The following is a 21,529-nucleotide window of genomic DNA, read 5'->3' as shown; positions in this document are numbered from 1 at the left end:
CACCTGAGAGTGCTGACAGTAATCCCTCCAAAAAGGCTTCTTCAACCACTTCTGTGAGGAATAAACCTGCAGCAACTAAGGTTGAAGAATATAAAGCCAAGATGCCTTATCCTCAGAAACTCCGCCAAGCGGAACAGGATAAGCAATTTGTCCGCTTTGCAGACTATCTAAGGACTCTTGAAATAAAGATTCCGTTTGCAGAGGCACTTGAGCAAATACCTTCTTATGCTAAGTTCATGAAAGAGATCTTAAGTCATAAGAAGGATTGGAGAGAAACTGAAAAAGTGTTTCTCACTGAAGAATGCAGTGCAGTCATTCTGAAAAGCTTACCAGAAAAGCTTCAAGATCCAGGGAGCTTTATGATACCATGCACATTAGAAGGTGCCTGCACCAAGACAGCCCTATGTGATCTTGGAGCAAGCATCAATCTAATACCTGCATCCACTATCAGAAAGCTTGGGTTGACTGAAGAAGTCAAACCAACCCGGATATGCCTCCAACTTGCTGATGGCTCCATTAAATATCCATCAGGCATAATTGAGGACATGATTGTCAAGGTTGGGCCATTTGCCTTTCCAACTGACTTTGTGGTGCTGGAAATGGAGCAGCACAAGAGTGCAACTCTCATTCTAGGAAGACCTTTCCTAGCAACTGGGCGAACTCTCATTGATGTACAAAAAGGGAAAGTAACCCTGAGAGTCAATGAGAATGAGTTCAAGTTGAATGCTGTAAAAGCTATGCAGCATCCAGACACACCAAATGACTGCATGGGCGCTGACATTATTGACTCTTTGGTGGAAGAGATCAATATGACTGAAAGCCTAGAATCAGAGCTTGAGGACATCTTCAAGGATGCTCAACCTGATCAAGAAGAACCACAGGAAACAAAGGAATTTTCGAAAATTCCTCAGGAGGAGGATAAACCTCCCAAACTTAAACTCAAACCACTACCACCATCCCTGAAGTATGCATTTCTGGGAGAGGGTGACACTTTTCCAGTGATTATAAGCTCTGCTTTAAATCCACAGGAAGAGGAAGCACTGATTCAAGTGCTAAGGACACACAAGACAGCTCTTGGGTGGTCCATAAGTGATCTTAAGGGCATTAGCCCAGCTAGATGCATGCACAAGATCCTGTTGGAGGATAATGCCAAACCAGTGGTCCAACCACAGAGGAGGCTAAATCCAGCCATGAAGGAGGTGGTGCAGAAAGAGGTCACTAAATTACTAGAGGCTGGGATTATTTATCCTATTTCTGATAGCCCCTGGGTGAGCCCTGTACAAGTTGTCCCCAAAAAGGGAGGCATGACAGTGGTTCATAATGAAAAAAATGAACTGGTTCCTACAAGAACAGTCACAGGGTGGCGTATGTGTATTGACTACAGAAGGCTCAATACAGCCACCAGAAAGGATCATTTTTCTTTACCATTCATAGACCAAATGCTAGAAAGACTAGCTGGTCATGATTATTACTGCTTTTTGGATGGCTATTCAGGTTACAACCAAATTGCAGTAGATCCTCAAGACCAAGAGAAAACAGCATTTACTTGCCCTTCTGGCGTGTTTGCCTACAGGAGGATGCCTTTTGGTCTGTGTAATGCTCCTGCAACCTTTCAGAGATGCATGTTATCCATCTTCTCTGATATGGTGGAGAAATTCCTGGAAGTCTTCATGGATGACTTCTTAGTATATGGAGACTCATTCAGCTCCTGTCTTGACCACCTAGCACTTGTCCTGAAAAGGTGCTAAGAGACTAACCTGGTTTTAAACTGGGAGAAATGTCACTTTATGGTGACTGAGGGAATTGTCCTTGGGCACAAAATTTCAAGCAGGGGAATAGAGGTGGATAAGGCAAAGGTAGAGGTAATTGAAAAATTACCACCACCTACCAATGTTAAGGCAATCAGAAGCTTTCTGGGGCATGCAGGATTCTATAGAAGGTTTATAAAGGATTTTTCGAAAATTGCAAAACCTTTGAGCAACCTGCTAGCTGCTGACACACCATTTGTATTTGACACACAGTGTCTGCAGGCATTTGAGACCCTGAAAGCCAAGCTGGTCACAGCACCAGTCATCTCTGCACCAGACTGGACATTGCCATTTGAACTAATGTGTGATGCCAGTGACCATGCCATTGGTGCAGTGTTGAGACAGAGGCATAACAAGCTTCTGCACGTCATTTATTATGCCAGCTGTGTTCTAAATGATGCACAGAAGAATTACACAACCACAGAAAAAGAGTTACTTGCAGTGGTCTATGCCATTGACAAGTTTAGATCCTATCTAGTGGGATCCAAAGTGATTATGTACACTGACCATGCTGCTCTTAAATACTTACTCACAAAGCAGGATTCAAAACCCAGGCTTATAAGATGGGTGTTGCTTCTGCAAGAGTTTGATATAGAAATAAGAGACAGAAAAGGGACAGAGAACCAAGTAGCCGATCATCTGTCCCGAATAGAACCAGTAGCTGGGGCGTCCCTCCCTTCTACTGAGATCTCTGAGACTTTCCCAGATGAGCAACTCTTTGCCATTCAGGAAGCTCCATGGTTTGCAGATATTGCAAATTATAAAGCTGTGAGGTTCATACCCCAGGAGTACAGCAGAGTGCAAAGAAAGAAATTAATTTCAGATGCTAAGTACTACATATGGGATGAGCCGTATCTCTTTAAGAGATGTGCAGACGAAATGATCCGCAGATGTGTACCCAGAGAAGAAGCACAAAGGATCCTATGGCACTACCATGGATCACAGTATGGAGGACATTTTGGAAGTGAGCGAACAGCCACTAAAGTCCTCCAATGTGGCTTCTACTGGCCTACTCTCTATAGAGATGCCCGAGAGTTTGTGCGTAACTGTGACAGTTGCCAAAGAGCTGGTAACTTGCCTCACGGATATGCCATGCCTCAACAGGGGATATTAGAGATTGAATTGTTTGACGTATGGGGGATTGACTTCATGGGTCCATTCCCACCATCATACTCAAACACTTACATTCTGGTGGCAGTGGACTATGTGTCTAAGTGGGTGGAAGCAATTGCTACACCCACTAATGATACCAAAACCGTGCTGAAATTCCTCCAGAAACACATCTTCAGCAGGTTTGGTGTTCCCAGAGTACTAATCAGTGACGGGGGCACTCATTTCTGCAATAAACAGCTATACTCTGCTATGGTCAGATATGGAATTAGCCACAAAGTGGCAACTCCGTATCACCCACAGACAAATGGGCAAGCTGAAGTCTCTAACAGAGAGCTAAAAAGAATCCTAGAACGGACTGTGATAGCCCGAAGAAAGGATTGGGCAAAGAGTTTGGATGATGCTCTGTGGGCATACAGAACAGCATTCAAGACTCCTATAGGAACCTCTCCATACCAACTGGTGTATGGGAAGGCCTGTCATCTGCCCGTGGAACTGGAACATAAAGCCTACTGGGAAACCAGGTTCCTAAACATGAATGCTCAATTAGCTGGTGAAAAAAGATTGCTCCAACTAAATAAGCTAGAGGAGTTCAGACTCAATGCCTTTGAAAATGCAAAAATTTATAAGGAAAAGGCAAAGAAGTGGCATGACAAGAAGTTGTCATCCAGAGTCTTTGAGCAAGGACAAAAAGTTTTGCTATTCAACTCTAGGCTCAGATTGTTCCCAGGAAAGCTTAAATCTCGTTGGAGAGGTCCGTATGTGATTACAGGAGTATCACCATATGGATATGTTGAGCTCCAGGATGCTGAGTCTGACAAAAAGTTCATTGTTAATGGACAGAGGATCAAGCATTATCTTGAAAACAATTTTGAGCAAGAATGCTCAAAACTGAGACTTGAGTGATTCTCAGTGAAGGTCTAGCTAAAGACAGTAAAGAAGCGCTTGCTGGAAGGCAACCCAGTCATTAGCAGGTTATATGTTTTGTTTCTACAAGGGCAAATATCAAAAATGAAGGAATTCACAGAGTTACAGAAGGATTCGGTGCAAAAAGCAGAGAAAAAGAGCTTACTGGCGAAAAAACGCCAGTAAGGGGTACTTTGGGCGTTAAACGCCAGAATGGGCACCATTCTGGGCGTTTAACGCCAGTAAAGGTGCCATTTTGGGCGTTAAACGCCAGAATAGGCACCATTCTGGGCGTTTAACGCCAGGTGTGCAGCATCCTGGGCGTTTAGCAAAAACGCCCAGTGACAAAGGGGATTCTGGCGTTTAACGCCAGCCAGGGCACCTGGCTGGGCGTTAAACGCCCATAATGGCTAGCAAATGGGCGTTAAACGCCAGAATGGATGCCATTCTGGGCGTTTAACGCCAGAAAGGTGGGGGACCAAGATTTTGCTTTCCGATCAAATTTTTTTCAAACTTTCCTTTTTTTACCCATACTTTTCTACATAAACACACTTCAACCTTTCATCATTCACCTTCAAATCTTCAAAAATCAAAATCATTCTTCAAATCTCTCTCAAATCAATCTCAAATCTTGTTCAAAAACTCACCCTTTTCTCAAATTCTCTCCATATTTTCTCAAATCTCCTTCCAATTTTTTTCAAAAGCTCCTTCCCCCCCCCCTATAAAAGCACGTTCGGCCTCCTTATTCCCCCACACCATTCGAATTTGCTCTTCTCTTCTCTCTCTCTTCTTTCCTTTCTTTTGCTTGAGGACAAGCAAACCTCTAAGTTTGGTGTGCTTTTCCGTGATCACTAAGCCAAGACTCATCAAGATCATGGCTCCTAAAGGAAAACAAACCAATGTAAGAGGAAAGAAAGAGAATAATCCAAAGAATCTTTGGAATCAAGAGAAGTTCTTAACCAAAGAACATGAAGACCATTATCACAAAATAATGGGTCTGAGGTCAGTGATCCCGGAAGTTAAATTTGATCTGAAAGAAGATGAATATCCGGGGATCCAAGAGAAAATTCGAAACAGGGGATGGGAAGTTCTAACCAACCCTGAGATAAAGGTTGGAAGAAATATGGTTCAGGAATTCTACTCAAATCTGTGGCTGACAGATAAGCAGAGAATGACTGGAACTGCTTTCCATACTTATAGAACCATGGTCAGAGGGAAAGTTATCTACTTCCATCTGGACAAAATAAGAGAAATCTTCAAATTGCCTCAACTGCAAGATGATCCTGAATCCTTTAATAGGAGAATGGTGAGAGCAGATAAAGGGTTGGATCAAGTTCTAGAGGACATATGCCTCCCTGGAACTAAGTGGATAACCAATTCAAAGGGTGTCCCAAACCAACTCAAGAGGGGAGACCTCAAACCAATTGCAAGAGGTTGGCTAGACTTTATTGGGCGTTCCATATTGCCCACTAGCAACCGTTCTGAGGTCACTATCAAGAGAGCAGTGATGATTCATTGCATCATGCTTGGAAAAGAAGTGGAGGTTCATCATCTGATTGCTTGTGAGATCTACACAATTGCAAATAAGAATTCCACTGAAGCCAAACTGGCCTACCCAAGCTTGATCTCCTTGCTCTGTAAAGAGGCTGGGGTAAAGATGGGAGTAGATGAATTCATACCCATTGAACATCCAATCACCAAGAAGTCAATGGAAGGACAAATGCAAGACAACTCTATCAAAAAGAGGGCGCAGGAGTTCCTCCCTGAATTTCCTGAAATTGGCTACTGGGCCAGCCTAGAAGCATCTATCACCAAGTTGCAAGAAACTATGGAGCAACTTAAGGAAGAACAGCAGAATCAGAACTGCATGCTCTGCAAATTGCTGAAGGAACAAGAGAAGCAGGGGCGTGAACTTCAAGAACTGAAACGCCAAAAATTCTCCCCTCAATTTGAGGGAGCATCCACTTCTCAAAATCAAGGTTGTTGAGTCCTAACTCTGTGAAAACCTCTATCATTAGGAGCCTATTTAAATTTTTGTTTTCTATTTTTTTCTATTCTCATCTTATATCTATTTTTTGAGTCTTGTTCTTAATTCATAATTAATAAAATTTAAAATTCATGTCTTAAAGTTATGAATGTCCTATGAATCCATCACCTCTCTTAAATGAAAAATGCTTTAATCACAAAAGAACAAGAAATACAGGATTTCGAATTTATCTTTGAAACTAGTTGAATTAGTTTGATGTGGTGACAATACTTTTTGTTTTCCGAATGAATGCATGAACAGTGCATATGTCTTTTGAATTTGTTGTTTTGAGAATGTTAAAATTGTTGGCTCTTGAAAGAATGAGGAAAAAGAGAACTGTTATTGAAGATCTGAAAAATCATCAAATTGATTCTTGAAGCAAGAAAAAGTAGTGATTCAAAAAAAAACGAAAAAAAAAGAAGAGAGAAGAAATAGAAAGAAAAAGAAAGAAAGAAATAAAGTTGTGATCCAAGGCAAAAAGAGTGTGCTTAAGAACCCTGGACACCTCTAATTGGGGACTCTAGCAAAGCTGGGTCATAATCTGAAAAGGTTCACCCAAGTAAGTGTCTGTGGCATGAATGTATCCGGTGGTAATACTGGAAGACAGAGTGCTTTGGGCCACAGCCAAGACTCATACACTAGCTATGTTCAAGAATCATTATACTTAACTAGGAGAATCAATAACACTATCTGAGTTCTGAGTTCCTAAAGATGCCAATCATTCTGAACTTCAAAGGATAAAGTGAGATGCCAAAACTGTTCGGAAGCAAAAAGCTACTAGTCCCGCTCATCTAATTGGAGCTGAGTTTCCTTGATATTTTGGAGTCTATAGTATATTCTCTTCTTTTTATCCTACTTTGATTTTCAGTTGCTTGGGGACAAGCAACAATTTAAGTTTGGTGTTGTGATGAGCGGATAATTTATACGCTTTTTGGCATTGTTTTTAGTATGTTTTTAGTATGATTTAGTTAGTTTTTAGTATATTTTTTATTAGTTTTTAGTCAAAATTCACTTTTCTGGACTTTACTATGAGTTTGTGTGTTTTTCTGTGATTTCAGGTATTTTCTGGCTGAAATTGAGGGTCCTGAGCAAAAATCTGATTTAGAGACTGAAAAGGACTGCAGATGCTGTTGGATTCTGACCTCCCTGCACTCGAAGTGGATTTTCTGGAGCTACAAAATCCCAATTGGCGCGCTCTCAATGGCGTTGGAAAGTAGACATCCTGGGCTTTCCAGCAATGTATAATAGTCCATACTTTGCCCGAGATTTGATGGCCCAAACCGGCGTTGCAAATCAGCTTCAGAATTCCCAGCGTTTAACGCTGGAACTGGCATAGAAATTGGAGTTAAACGCCCAAACTGGCATAAAAGCTGACGTTTAACTCCGAAAGAGTCTCTACACGAAAATGCTTCAATGCTCAGCCCAAGCACACACCAAGTGGGCCCGGAAGTGGATTTTTCTGTCATTTACTCATTTCTGTAAACCTTAGGTCACTAGTTCACTATTAATAGGATCTTTTGACATTGTATCTGTACCTGATGACACTTTACACGTTTCTTTGTGTACCTTCCACGGCATGAGTCTCTAAACCCCATGGTTGGGGGTGAGGAGCTCTGCTGTGTCTTGATGGATTAATGCAATTACTACTGTTTCTTATTCAATCATGCTTGCTTCCGTTCTAAGATATCACTTGTTCTTAACCCGGATGAATGTGATGATCCATGACACTCATCATATTCTCAACTATGAACGCGTGCCTGACAACCACCTCCGTTCTACTTTAGATTGAGTAGATATCTCTTGGATTCCTTAATCAGAATCTTTGTGGTATAAGCTAGAACTGATGGCAGCATTCAAGAGAATCCGGAAGGTCTAAACCTTGTCTGTGGTATTCTGAGTAGGATTCAATGATTGAATGACTGTGACGAGCTTCAAACTCCTGAGGGCGGGGCGTTAGTGACAGACACAAAAGAATCATTGGATTCTATTCCGGCCTGATTGAGAACCGACAGATGGATAGCCGTGCCGTGACAGGGTGCGTTGAACATTTCCACTGAGAGGATGGGAGGTAGCCACTGACAACGGTGAAACCCTTGCATACAGCTTGCCATGGAAGGAGTCTTGCGTGCTTGAAGAAGGAGACAGTAGGAAAGCAGAGATTCAGAAGATGAAGCATCTCCAAAACCTCAACCTGTTCCCCATTACTGCAAAACAAGTACTTATTTCATGATCTTTTGCTTTTCACAATCAACCCTGATAATTATTGATATCCTGACTAAGATTTACAAGATAACCATAGCTTGCTTCAAGCCGACAATCTCCGTGGGATCGACCCTTACTCACGTAAGGTATTACTTGGACGACCCAGTGCACTTGCTGGTTAGTTGTGCGGGGTTGCAAAAGTGTGATTGCAATTTCGTGCACCATATATCTTGCTAGTAAATTCACCGCGAATGATATGTCACGTCGCGTATTATTAGCAAGATACATTAACGCTCCAATTGCACTAAGATATGATACTTCAAGACCAAGGATATCTTCATTCTCTTCTTTAGGACGAAATTGATCTTTTTTCACATTCAAAGATCTTACGATCATTGGGGTACTCAAAGGATGTGACTTATCCATATAAAATCTCTTCAATATCTTCTCTGTGTATGTCGCTTGATGAATAAAGATCCCATTCTTTGTATGCTCGATCTGCAGGCCGAGATAAAATTTAGTCTTTCCAATATCTTTCATCTCAAACTCTTCTTTCAGAGTTTTTATAATCGTTGGAATCTCTTCAGGAGTTCCAATGATATTTAAATCATCAACGTACACAGCAATTATAATGAATCCAGATACAGATTTCTTTATGAAAACACATGGACAGATATCATCATTCTTGAATCCATTTTTGGACAGATACTCAGTAAGACGATTATACCACATTCGTCCAGATTGCTTCAGACCATATAAAGATCTTTGCAATTTGACTGAGTATAACCCTTGCGAATATTCATTGGATGGTTTAGATATCTTTAGTCCTTTAGGGACTTTCATATAGATATCCCGATCTAATGAGCCGTATAAGTAGGCTGTTACCACATCCATTAAATGCATATGCAATTTATGATATGCAGATAAACTGACCAAATAACGCAATGTTATCGCATCCACTACAGGGGAATACGTTTTTTCATAATCTATACCGGTCCTTTGTGAAAAATCTTGTGCCACAAGTCGGGCTTTATAGCGCACAACTTCATTTTTCTCATTTCGTTTTCTCACAAATACCCACTTATATCCAACAGGTTTTACATCTTCAGGTGTACGGACTACAGGTCCAAAGACTTCACGTTTTGCAAGTGAGTCTAATTCAGCCTTCATGGCTTCTTTCCATTTTGGCCAATCATTCCTTTGTCGACATTCTTCGACTGATCTTGGCTCAAGATCCTTACTTTTATGCATGATATCTAATGCCACATTATATGCAAATATTTCATTGACAATTGTCTTATTTCGGTCCCATTTCTCTCCTGTAAAGACATAATTTATCGAGATCTCGTCATTTTCAAATTTTCAGGTACCTGAACGTCTTTTGGCGTTATATCAGAATTTTGGACAACTGCAGGTGTCTCTACTATATCTTTTTCAACAGGAATATTATTTATCTCTTTTCTCTTTCGAGGATTTTTGTCTTTGGAACCGACAGGCCTGCCACGCTTCTGGCGTGAATTTGCTTCTGTGGCTACTTGTCCTACTGGGACATCAATTCAAATTGGGGCATTTTTCGCTGGTATATAAGATTTAGTTATCCTCTTTGTATCGGAAAATGCATCAGGCAAATCATTTGCTATTCTTTGCAAATGTATAATCTTTTGAACTTCCAGTTCACATTGCCCTAATCGAGGATCAAAATGCATCAATGATGATGCATTCCAATTAAGCTCTTTTTCAGGAAGCTTATTATTTCCCCCTAATGTTGGAAATTTTGATTCATCAAAATGACAATCCGCAAACCGGGCTTTAAATACATCTCCAGTTTGTATCTCAAAATACCTCACTATAGAGGGAGAATCATATCCAACATATATTCCCAATTTTCTTTGGGGTCCCATTTTGGTGCGATTAGGTGGTGCAATGGGAACATATATCGCACACCCAAATATTCTTAAATGGAAAACATTTTGCTGCCGGCCAAAAGCTAATTGCATAGGAGATAATTGATGATAACTCATTGGCCTCAAACGAATAAGTGCTGCGGCATGTAAAATAGCATGCCCCCAAATCGAGATTGGGAGATTTGTTCTCATAAGCAAGGGTCTAGCAATTAATTGGAGGCGCTTAATAAGTGATTCTGCTAACTCATTTTGTGTGTGAACATAAGCTACTGGATGTTCAACACTTATTCCATTAGCCATATAATAAGCATCAAAAGCTTGGGAAGTAAATTCACCAGCATTATCAAGACGAATTGCTTTGATTGGATTTTCTGGAAATTGTGCTTTTAATCGAATAATTTGAGCCAATAATCTCGCAAACGCCAGGTTGCGAGAAGATAATAAGCACACATGTGACCATCTCAAAGATGCGTCTATTAGAACCATAAAATATCTAAAAGATCCACATGGTGGATGAATAGGTCCACATATATCACCTTGAATCCTTTCTAGGAATTCAGGGGACTCAAATCTAATCTTTACTGGTGATGGCCTTAGAATTAACTTTCCTTGAGAACATGCAGCACAACAAAATTCACTAGTTTTAAGAATCTTCTGGTTCTTTAGTGAATGTCCATAAGAGTTTTCAATAATTCTCCTCATCATGGTTGTTCCCGGATGACCCAATCAGTCGTGCCAAGTTATAAATTCATTTGGGCTTGTAAACTTCTGGTTTACAGTGGCATGTGATTCAATTGCACTAATCTTGGTATAATACAACCCAGATGAAAGTGGGGGTAATTTTCTAATATAACTTTTTTATTTGAATCATGAGTTGTGATACATAAATACTCATGATTTTCCTCATTCATAGTCTCAATATGATATCCATTTCGGCGAATATCTTTGAAGCTCAACAAGTTTCTTCGAGACTTGGTAGACAACAATGCATTATTTATTATAAATTTTGTTCCTCCAGGAAACAAAATTATAGCTCTTCCGGAGCCTTCTATCACATTGTCTAAGCCAATAATAGTATTAACATATTCCTCTTTTGGCACAAGATGGGTAAAATATATATATCACTTTTGAGAATAGTGTGTGAACTTGCACTATCCGCAAGGCATACATCTTAATTACATATCCTTGCCATTCTCTTCAAAAAACAAATAATAATAAAATGAGTAGTATGCACTGTTAAATTGAATACTTGATCAGAATTATTCTTCTAAGAAACACTGTACATAAAATAATGTCATATACTAAAATTTTATTTTAAATTTGACACATTTAATAATTTCAAAATTCATAAACATTAATATTTCATTATTTATGTACATCACATTTGAAACTTAAATACATAGAAAATAAAACTTAACAATAAGTTCTTTACATTATTTATTTACATAGATACTTCACAATCCCACATATTAAACTATTCCATCATTGATCAAATGACCAATATTTCCTTCAGGATCCTCAAAGAAATCAGATACATCATAATGAGTGGTGGAGTTCTTAGCATTATTTGAAACAAAATTTGTTTCCTTTCCTTTGTCATCCTTTTTCAAAGATGCCTGGTAAAGATCGACTAAGTACCTTTGGGTACGAGACCAATGGCCCTTTCCACCACATCGGAAACACTTATCCTCTGTTAATTTATTCTGCCCGATATTCCTTTCTTTATCCCACTTCTGGTGAGATCCTCTCTTTTGAACATAATTCTTTTTCCTTCCATAATTTTTCTTGTTATTAAAAGCTTTCCATTTACCTCTTCTGAGGTAATGATTTGCCGCATTTACTTCAGGAAATGGGGCGGCGCCAGCTGGGTGCGCTTCATGATTTTTCAATAACAACTCATTGTTGCGTTCGGTAACAAGAAGGCAAGAAATTAACTCAGAATATTTTTTAAACCCTTTCTCTCGATACTGCTGCTGCAGGAGCACATTCGAGGCATGGAAGGTTGAGAAAGTTTTCTCCAACATATCATGATCAGTTATTTTTTCCCCACACAATTTCATTCGTGAGGTGATTTGAAACATTGCGGAATTATATTCATTTATAGATTTAAAATCTTGTAAACACAAATGCGTCCATTCATATCGGGCTTGAGGAAGTATCACCGTTTTCTAATGATTATACCTTTCTTCAAGGTCTTTCCAAAGATCTGCAGGATCTTTTAATGTGAGATATTCATTTTTCAATCCTTCGTCAAGATGACGACGGAGAAAAATCATGGCTTTGGCTTTATCCTTATGGGATGCATTATTTTCAGCCTTAATGGTATCTCCAAGATCCATTGAATCAAGATGGATTTCAGCATCTAGTATCCATGATAAATAATTATTTTCAGATATATCAAGAGCATTGAATTCAAGATGAGAGAGCTTCAACATAATGAAAATTTGTTACCTGAGTCTTCCTAAAAATTTGATCAGAGTCTCATGCTGATAACGTGTTGTAAAATAAAAGATATATAAAATAAAGATGTATAAATAGAAGACTCTAGTATTAAAATAATTAGCTCAATAATAATTTATATATATATAATAATAATAATAATAATAAATAATAATATTATATGTTGTAATATATATATATATATATATATATATATATATATATATATATATATATATATATATATATATATATATATATATATATATATATAGAAAGGAGTATAAAAAGTAAATAGAGAGAGAATTGCATAAGTATATATATAAAGATAGAAAGGAATATAAAAAGTAAAGAGAGATAGAATAGCATTTGCTTTTGTTTTATTATTGTTTTTCACTTGTGTATAATACTCAGATGCTTAAGCCTATTTATATATATGTACATGAGTAGCTTTTCAAGATCATATTAAATAATAGTCATCCTTGAGAAACTACACCTTATGGAAAATGGGCATCCACGTAAGGTGTGATAGTATCCTTATCACAACACTTACGTACACACTATTGAGTATTTGACTATACACACGAATTTATCGATGCACATGGAGAAGGGCCGAAGGGGATTTAGCTACCTTCTAACTTTTTGAATAAATGAGCCAACTTAAGAGGTAATATCCAAATCAGCATCCGAAAGATTCAAACGCTGATATTTTGGTATTTCACTATTGTTATTGATAAAATGGTCCTTAAAAGATTTTAAAATTTGACAAGCGTGCCCTTAACCTCGCCGGAGCAAATTTCCGGCAAGCACAATACCGATGTGGCTACCGTGTTTTGGTGACTTGGCAAACCACCCCCAAAGTTCCCTCCCCTTCCCTTTTCCTCTCTGTCGCAGCCCCCATTCCCATCGTAGTCTTCGCCGCATCACAACCCCCTTCCCAACGTACACTTTCTCTTCCTCCCTCAACACCACCATTCATAGCAACAACAATTTTAACATCAACAGCAATAACAACCTCCACCACTTTTCTTCTCCAATGCATACTACCCCTCCCTTCCTTAACCCCACTACTCGCAATAACAATAGCCTTAATATCAATAGCAACAATAATCTCCACCACTTCCCCTTCTCCAACGCACACTCTCCTCTCCCTCCCTCAACACCACCATTCACAGCAACAACAACCTCAACATCAATAGAGTTGCCCCAAATTATGAATTGTCCCAAATTTTTAGGTTAAATTATCATTCAAAAAGATTAATAACAATAGAATTCAGAGAAAATAAACAAATTCATATACAATAATCAAAATAAAATAAAATAAAAACTTAATACAGACACCACCAAAGCAATAATAGAAGAAGAACACCAGAGGGGGCACGACACGATGGAGCCAAGATGGAACCCAGACAGAGGAGGCATGGCAACGATTGGGTGCTAGCAGCAAGCAGATACAAGCAGTGAAGGCGACAGCGGTAAAGGCGCACAGACAACACAATGCCACGAAAGAGATAGACGACATCGGCGGACGCAGAAGACCCGACGACGAGATGGCTACAGTGCGGTGGCGATAACACTGGCTCTGTAAGATTAAGAAGGTTGAGCTCCACTGCTGTTTTGGGGGAGAGTGAGTTGAGAGTGTGAGACACTGTGTTGGAAAGGAGATTAGAATTCAAAGGGGTAAGGAAAGGGGATTAGGGTTCAGAAAGGGGGAAGATTTTTGCCATGTCATCAAAATGTAGTGGCCATGTCAACACTGTGCTTGGCGAAGATGTGCTCTGACGAACTCGTGGGTACGCTTGTCAAATTTTAAAATCTTTTAAGGATCATTTTGTAAATAACAATAGTGAGATACCAAAATGTCAACGTTTGAATCTTTCGAGTACTAATTTGGTTATTACCTCGTCAACTTAAATATCATTTTTGTTTCTAAAATTTTAGAAAAAAAATTATTATTTCTAACATTCAATTTTATAAATTTATTTTTTATATTTTAAATATGTTTCAATCACCCTTAAAGGTTTACGTCATTATAATTTTTTAAAATCTAAATCATATTAAAAATGTATTATTTCCAAATAATTATTACTAAATAATACAATACACATTTTATATATTGTTCATGTTTATTGTTAATTTTTCCTTTGGTATAACAATTTGATCAAGGTGAGACTTTGCAGGGACAGTGGAAGATAAAAGAGAGGTAGTATAATTGGAAATGTCCCACAATTATTTTTCAATTTTCTATCTGAAAGATTGGAAGCTATTTTTCTACCAAAAATAAAAAAGAAAAAAAGAAAAAGAAAAGATTAAAATAGTACCTAAAACAAAAAATCGTCCAAAACCTTTCCTCAGAGTATAAAGCTTTCAAACATGCAATAGAATATGAAGTATTTCTAGACGCTTAATCATCGTGCTGGTAATGACAAGATCATCAATAGACACAATCGGATACATGCATCATCTTAGAGTATGATTGTTAAATGCAAAGAGCTTCAGTTTCTCATCCAATATACGAAACTCTTACACCACAATGTAGATTCAAACTGTTTAACCACATTAGTAAATCAACCAAACTAAAGTTCCTACACAAATAGAGACAGATTCTTGTGGACTGAAAAAATGAAGTGGCCAGCTTGACTCCGAAATCGGAACAGGCCAAACTGTTAAACAATGGAGAATCAATCTAGCCAAATTGTTAAACAATGGAGAATCAATTAAACTAAGCTCGAATAGGCTACCTGACACCAGATGCAAGGCTAAAAAGACACCTCTATAGGTTGCTTCATTTAGACTCCTCACTCGGAATTATCTTCAAACTATAGCTTCATACAGATCTTGGCTATGTAGTCCCAAACAAAAATACAAGAGGACATGGGGTTGATATTGCGAGAAACATGATTTCACAACCTGGCTTTCAAGAGATATGGTAACAGAAGTACTAGAGAGCACATCAAGCAAAATCTCCTGTTGCACAATTGCACCTTGAATATGGAAGGAGGAAGGAGGAAGGAGGAAGGAGTTGCTTATTTCTCAAATCAAGGATATATGGAATCATCTTCATGGAATACCTTCCACAAGTAAAACTTTAATTTTAATTTTATTCCACTTCATTCACCCCACTCCATTTATCATTAGGTACCCAAACACAGTCATAGGGCCTACAATTATGCACACGAAACACATTAAGCATTTCAACATTTCATCAAAGGTAGGCTTCATCTTTGCACACAAGATTACTGTTCTTTCTAATCCTCAAAAAAGAAACTTAAAGAAATGGGTACTTATAGTTATAGAAATGATTTGTGACAGACAAAACCAAAAATAGCTGAAGCAATTACTAATCATATCATATGTACTTGCAGTAAAATCCTACATGAGAACATGTCTAAGAACAGTTTCTTACATAAGACTTGCTCAACATAAGTTCCTCTAAAAGCAATTGAACAGAAGATCAAAAGATGTAACATTTGTTATTTAAGCCAATCCTCACAAACAAATCAGAACACCACAACATGTTAAAGTACAAGTGTATAGAAGATTTCATGCTAACATTCTCAGAAAACAGAGTAAAACCTGATCTATGCTTCACTTCCACCTGCAGGGCCAACAAGAACGCCTTGAGCAGTGCCTTCCTTCCTACCCGATTCATCCTTCACCTCTGCATCAGCCTTCCTTATCCTGATTTTATATTTAGCCTCAAACTCAACAATCTCCTTTTTCTTCTTTTCCAATGCTTCATTGAGCCTGCTAATAACTTCTTCAAGTCCCTCTTTGTTGCGCAGCACCGCAGGCAAGACCTCCTTCACAGTCCTCTCGACCAGAACACCCCCAATCATTCGATAGCATCGCCTAGAGGGATCGAGCGGCTGAATGGCATTAACTACCAGCGAGTGCTCGCTAACTTCCATTTCCAGCTCGGTGATTTTCGAGTGAATTTGGTTGAGTTCAGACCTCATTGCCGCATATATATTCGCAACTGCTTGTTCATTAACTGGCTCCCTGTGATCACTACCTTCAGCTTTACCAGCCATAGTTCTAGACATATGTAAAAGAACAAAAATAAAAAATCTCAACAGGTTAAAGAAACAAGAATGCCTTAAGAAACTAATCAAGATTAATTAACAGCATTTTCAAACAATAAATAGCATTTACCAAACTGAGAAAATGACACTCGTAGTAATTTCTCTAGATTCAATCACAAACTAAATTTAAAAATAAAAAATGAGAGAGAGAGAGAGAGAGAGAGAGAAAACTGACACAGTAGTGAGAATGTGATCTGTAAGCAGAAGCAAGCTACTAGAAATTATGAAAGTTAAAATGCATAAAATGAAAGCATTCAGTTACTTGTTTTTAATCCGTACGTGCCCCGAAAGAAGAAGATGATACAGCCGTGAATAGTTGAGAATTCGTCGCCGCAGATGGAGAAGAAGCTAACGCCACCGGTGGGAATACAATCTGCGTCGCCGGAGATTACGGTGCTGAGAACAGAAGATGAAAGGGTCAAAGATATATTGGGAGAATAAGAGAAGAGAAGGAATTGAGAGAAAATAGAAAACCTAACAGTGGTCTGCGTGCAGCCGAGCAGCCGAGCAGCGGAGCAGGTAAGTGGGGACTGGAGTAGTCTGTGCTTGTGTTCCGTTTGAGCCTTTTGGGCCGTCTGGGCCTTTTGGGCCATTTGGACCTATGTTCCACTTTAGGCATTTGGCCCAATTTGTATGTAGTGTCCTAAAATGACCCAATGGATTTTATTCAATTTGCAGCAAATTCACAAAGAAAGAGGAGCATTGTTCTTAATTGGTGTCCATAGCATTTGGATGCAAAGAAACAAGTTGATATTTGCAGAACAAAATCACTGGCCAGAAAGTACACCAAAAAAAGTAATCACTCACCAGAAGCTCCTGCTTGTGAGTCCCACGCCGATGGGTGGAGTACCTCGCCGCACAAGCACCGGCCACGACGGCAACCACGGGATCAACCGCGCCTCCTTCAGGGAGCCAAAGCAATGCCGCCTGAAAGTTTCAAGGTGAACGTCGACGCCACATTGGAGCGAATCCGGAGTTGGCACCGTATCGATCACGACGGCATCATTGCGGAAGCTTGTGCCTGCATTTTGGGGCTTGATTTTGCTCTCCACTGTGGATTTTGGAATATAGTCGTGGAGATAGATAGTATCATTGTTGTTAATGCACTGCGGGCCACGCACACTCAAGATCACATATTTGGACTTTTAATTTCTAATTGTAAGGTTATTTTACAATGTTTTATATCTTATCACATTTCTCATTTCAAGAGAGGGAATGTCTTTGGTGGGGAAAGTATCTTTTGAATCTTAATGGACCAAGTAGAAATATTCTCAATGTGTGGTTAGATCAATTCTATATATAAATTTTCTATAATGTTACATATGACCCAATACTTACTCTAATTGCAAACCAGTATATTGTGTGGTTTGGTTGGACCGATGACATTATGACAGGTTTTTTTTTTTTTTTTGAAAAAAATGTTGATGTTAAACATGACTATAGCTTTTCAATTGGCTGTTTTTGCATTAATTACTACTTCATCAATTTTATTGATTAGTGTATCGGTTGTATTTGCTTCTCCTGATGGTTGGTCAAGTAACAATTGGCTGAATCCCGTGAAACCATTTCATAGAAGTTTATTGATATCCTCTTTTTTTAAAGTAATTAGACTTAAATTGATACCGACTCCTCAGAATTTGGTGACTTCAACTCCACCAACAACTACTTTTGAATCTTTTTTCGGATTACATCCATTATCTCAAAACGTAAAGATTTATTGTCTAAAAATTGATTTTTCTTTATTTTATCATATTGTTTTTTCCTATTTTTTTTTTTTTTAAAGGGGGAGGGGGTTGCTAACTCAATGGTAGAGTACTCGGCTTTTAAGTGCGACTCCATTTTTTACACATTTTTATGAAGCAATTGTTTCGTCTCAATATTGGACCATAAAAAAATTTAATATTAAAAAATAATTGTGTTTAGACTTGTTACATATAAATTTATATTTACCCTTTATTTTTATTTTACAACAAAAGATATACTATTAATATTTTGTATATTTAGTTAACAAAACATATATATTCATTAAACAATATGTGAGTAGTAAAAATATGTATATAAATTCGGTATCAATCAGAATAAACACACAATATAATTTTTATCAAAATATTTTATAATTATAAACAAAATAAAATATAACACAAATTATTGATAAAATAAAAAAGTATTTTCTTTGTTTTTACAAAACTAATAAAAAAATTAGTCAAACAAAAAATCAATAAAAATTGTGGAGCATTCAGATTATGAGTGAAAATTCTCCAAATCATCATCCAATATTATACCAATTATACTGTTTAATATCTAACTCCTAACAAAAATAAATATTGAAATTATTATTATTATTATTATTATTATTATTATTATTATTAAAAATTGTTTTTATATTATTATTATTATTGCGCAAGTTAGCATGTTTTTTTTTTTCTAATCATGGCCAAACAGGCCCGGGTCAAATATAACCCTCCCAATTTACAACTGGAAAGAAACCCCAACGCAATCTTCTTCGCAGTGCCGTGCCGTCTTCCTCATCAGCCACGCCGTCCCCTCCGGTCTAGGATGGTAGTAAGCAGCATCTATAGAGATCAATTTATAATTGTAAGAACTAGAAATATCTGCTGCAATGGAAGATCATAATCTCCAGAAAGCTTGTGAATTGATATGTTTAGCTTTGACATATGGTAAATAACTGTTAGAATATATTAGGATTACAGCAAAAATATTTGATCGAAGAGTATCAAAATCTGTTGCAAGCCAATACACAAAAAATGGTACTATTATAACACAATTAATAGCATTGAAGATTAAAGACTTTTTTGTGAGCTAAATTCAGGTAAAACGAGAATTCTTTAATCAAAGAGTGACATTCCAAAATCTTCGTCTTCCTCTTTCTCGACCTTCTCTTCTTTCTTCTCGGCAGCAGGGGCGGCGGCGCTCTCTGCGGCAGCACCACCAGCAGGAGCAGCAGCAACAGCACCACCTCCAACGAAGACTGCACCACCCACAACCACTTGGAAAACAGCAGAGGAGGGAGAAACGAAAGAGAAAGAGGACTGAACGGCGCCGGAGGAATCAGCGGCGCGAGCGGCATTGACGAGCTTGCGTTGAAGGTCGTAGGTGGAGGAGGCGGAGTCCTCGATGTCGCCGGAGTGCTGCTTCACAGTCCACTCGGCGCCGGATTTGCGGAGAACGAATGTGAATACTTCCATGACTGATGGCTGATGGCTTCTGTGTGTGTTTCTAACAATAACAAATTATATTTTCTCCAAATTTACCTCACATGTTACTTTTTATATTTGTGAACCGATCTCATAATTTTTTATTAATTTCTTTGATTACCTAGTCCATCAAAGTCCAGAAGATACTTTCCCCACCTAAGAAAGCTCCTTCAAGAGAAATGCGCTCTTAGCCTCTTACAAGACAAAATACTCTGCGGCTAAAAGAAATACCATCAGATATCAGTAATCAGGCTGCTATGCATATTTTGAAAATCCCACTTTAATAATATACAACCGTTTCCTCAAAAAATATATATATCAAAACAGCACTTAAAACCTGGCTAAGCTCTTGTCCAAAAAATAAAAAAGAATTTGGTTAGGCTAAATGTATCTCAAATTTAATTTAATAACAAAAGTATCTTATTCAGTTCGAAAGAAAAAAAATGCTTCCTTTTTTTAATGATTCAGTTTCTTTTTACAAAATAAAAATATAGTTTATGATAATCTTCAAGAATTTAAAAGTATCAGTAGTGTTTTAGTAGAGTAGTTTAGTCTCAACTATCATTGTTTGCTAATATGTTCTGTTAAATGATACATTATAATAAGGAATAATAAAGATGTCATATGTGTTGACCAATTAAAACTAAGAATTATCATTATAGATTATCAGCGTACAAATTAATATAACAGGTTAAAACTATAAGCAAACATCACATGTCAATACTATAGATTATATCTTTTAAAAATATATAAGATAATCGAGTATTCAGATTGGATTCGTTTCAGCAAGATTGAATTCCATATCTAGTCCAAAAGAGAATGGTTTAATCGAGTTTTATCTTACCCGTTGAGTACTAGAATCGATTATATTAGATTGATTCGTTTTAATCTATTAATCAGATTATTCGCACTCACTTACACCTAGGATGACAATGGGTATTCATGGGAAGGGAATCTTTTCTTTCATTCCCATTTAGAAAATTGCTCCCGTCCCCACCCTATTCCGTCATTGATCCTCGTTTATTTCTCTCACAGAGAAGGTGAATACCTATGAGTATCTGTAGATATTAAACTTAAAAAAAAAAAAGTTCAATCATGATCAATTCAACTAAAAAGTATCAAATCCAATTCAAACCCATTCAATATTACTAAATCCAGTTCAACATTATTCAACTAAATATCCAACATATAAACTAAAATAAAACAAAATTAAAAAATTTTCAACATAACAACATAACAAATCTTAGTCAATAATTATAACTAGATGCTAGTACTCCCTTCGTGTAATGATACAAATTTAAATATTATGCACATCATTAATTTATTTTTAAAGATCTATTAACAACAAAACAGTCCATACATAAAAAAAAAAAAAAACAGCTAACTCAATCATCAATTCATCGGTTCAGAAAATTATAAATCTATTAACAACAACAAAGCAGTTCATACATAAAAAAAACAACAATCTCAATCATCAATTCATTAATTCAAAAATTACTTAAATACTTTTAGCGCCATAATTGTCATCTTGTCTAAACAGTTAAGACAATGTGACATACTAATGTATTATGTTAAGGGAGGTAAAATACAGATATGCTATTAAGATAATGATGGTTTACTAACTCTTGAAAATTTAAAATGTCCTACAAAATATAATCAATAAACTATATGATATTATAATGGATATAATGCAATGACTTTTTTTAAAAAAATAAGATAAATAAAAAGAGAAGTTAAACGAAAAAGAGTAGCAACATCAGAGCATAAGGCAGAAATTATATAGAAAATGCAAAGAATGTGGTCATTGTTTTTAACATGATAATTGACTAATTCA

The 21,529-nt window shown here is 37.4% G+C and overlaps 2 protein-coding genes across 7 annotated transcripts; both read right to left on the bottom strand.

Moving 5' to 3' along the window:
* Nucleotides 1-14,728: 14,728 nt before the first annotated feature.
* On the bottom strand, nt 14,729-17,598 carry LOC130942245 (prefoldin subunit 2-like). 6 transcript variants are annotated; one of them, XM_057870962.1, is made up of 4 exons: nt 17,288-17,598; nt 16,760-17,123; nt 15,972-16,433; nt 14,729-15,556 (listed from the first exon to the last, which is right to left on the bottom strand). In XM_057870962.1, exons 2-3 carry the CDS (start codon nt 17,071-17,073, stop codon nt 15,977-15,979), a joined length of 771 nt encoding a protein of 256 aa, XP_057726945.1. In that variant the 5' UTR covers nt 17,074-17,123; nt 17,288-17,598; the 3' UTR covers nt 14,729-15,556; nt 15,972-15,976. The 6 variants fall into 6 exon arrangements, with proteins under 6 accessions (XP_057726945.1, XP_057726947.1, XP_057726946.1 ...); XM_057870964.1 differs by lacking the exon at nt 14,729-15,556 and having other exon boundaries at nt 15,819-16,433; nt 16,760-16,876; nt 16,955-17,123; nt 17,288-17,597; XM_057870963.1 differs by lacking the exon at nt 14,729-15,556 and having other exon boundaries at nt 15,819-16,433; nt 16,760-16,876; nt 16,960-17,123; nt 17,288-17,597.
* A 1,708-nt stretch (nt 17,599-19,306) lies between these two features.
* Nucleotides 19,307-19,690, bottom strand: LOC130940272 (60S acidic ribosomal protein P3-like). Its single transcript, XM_057868376.1, has one exon. The coding sequence runs from the start codon at nt 19,684-19,686 to the stop codon at nt 19,327-19,329; it is 360 nt and encodes a 119-aa protein (XP_057724359.1). The 5' UTR covers nt 19,687-19,690; the 3' UTR covers nt 19,307-19,326.
* Between the last annotated feature and the right edge of the window lie 1,839 nt (nt 19,691-21,529).

Source organism: Arachis stenosperma, chromosome 7, assembly GCF_014773155.1.
Source record: "Arachis stenosperma cultivar V10309 chromosome 7, arast.V10309.gnm1.PFL2, whole genome shotgun sequence".
NCBI lineage: Eukaryota > Viridiplantae > Streptophyta > Magnoliopsida > Fabales > Fabaceae > Arachis > Arachis stenosperma.
Note: the sequence above shows the minus strand (reverse complement) of the source record. Positions and strands in the feature narration are given on the sequence as shown.

Bases quoted from the DNA above. Each gene is read 5' to 3' on its own strand.
- LOC130942245 (XM_057870962.1), bottom strand. From the start codon at position 17,073: ATGGCCCAAAAGGCCCAGACGGCCCAAAAGGCTCAAACGGAACACAAG. The intron at 16,434-16,759 runs GTACGGATTAAA...ACATATGTCTAG, and splicing joins ATCTTCTTCTTTCGGGGCAC to AACTATGGCTGGTAAAGCTG.
- LOC130940272 (XM_057868376.1), bottom strand. From the start codon at position 19,686: ATGGAAGTATTCACATTCGTTCTCCGCAAATCCGGCGCCGAGTGGACT.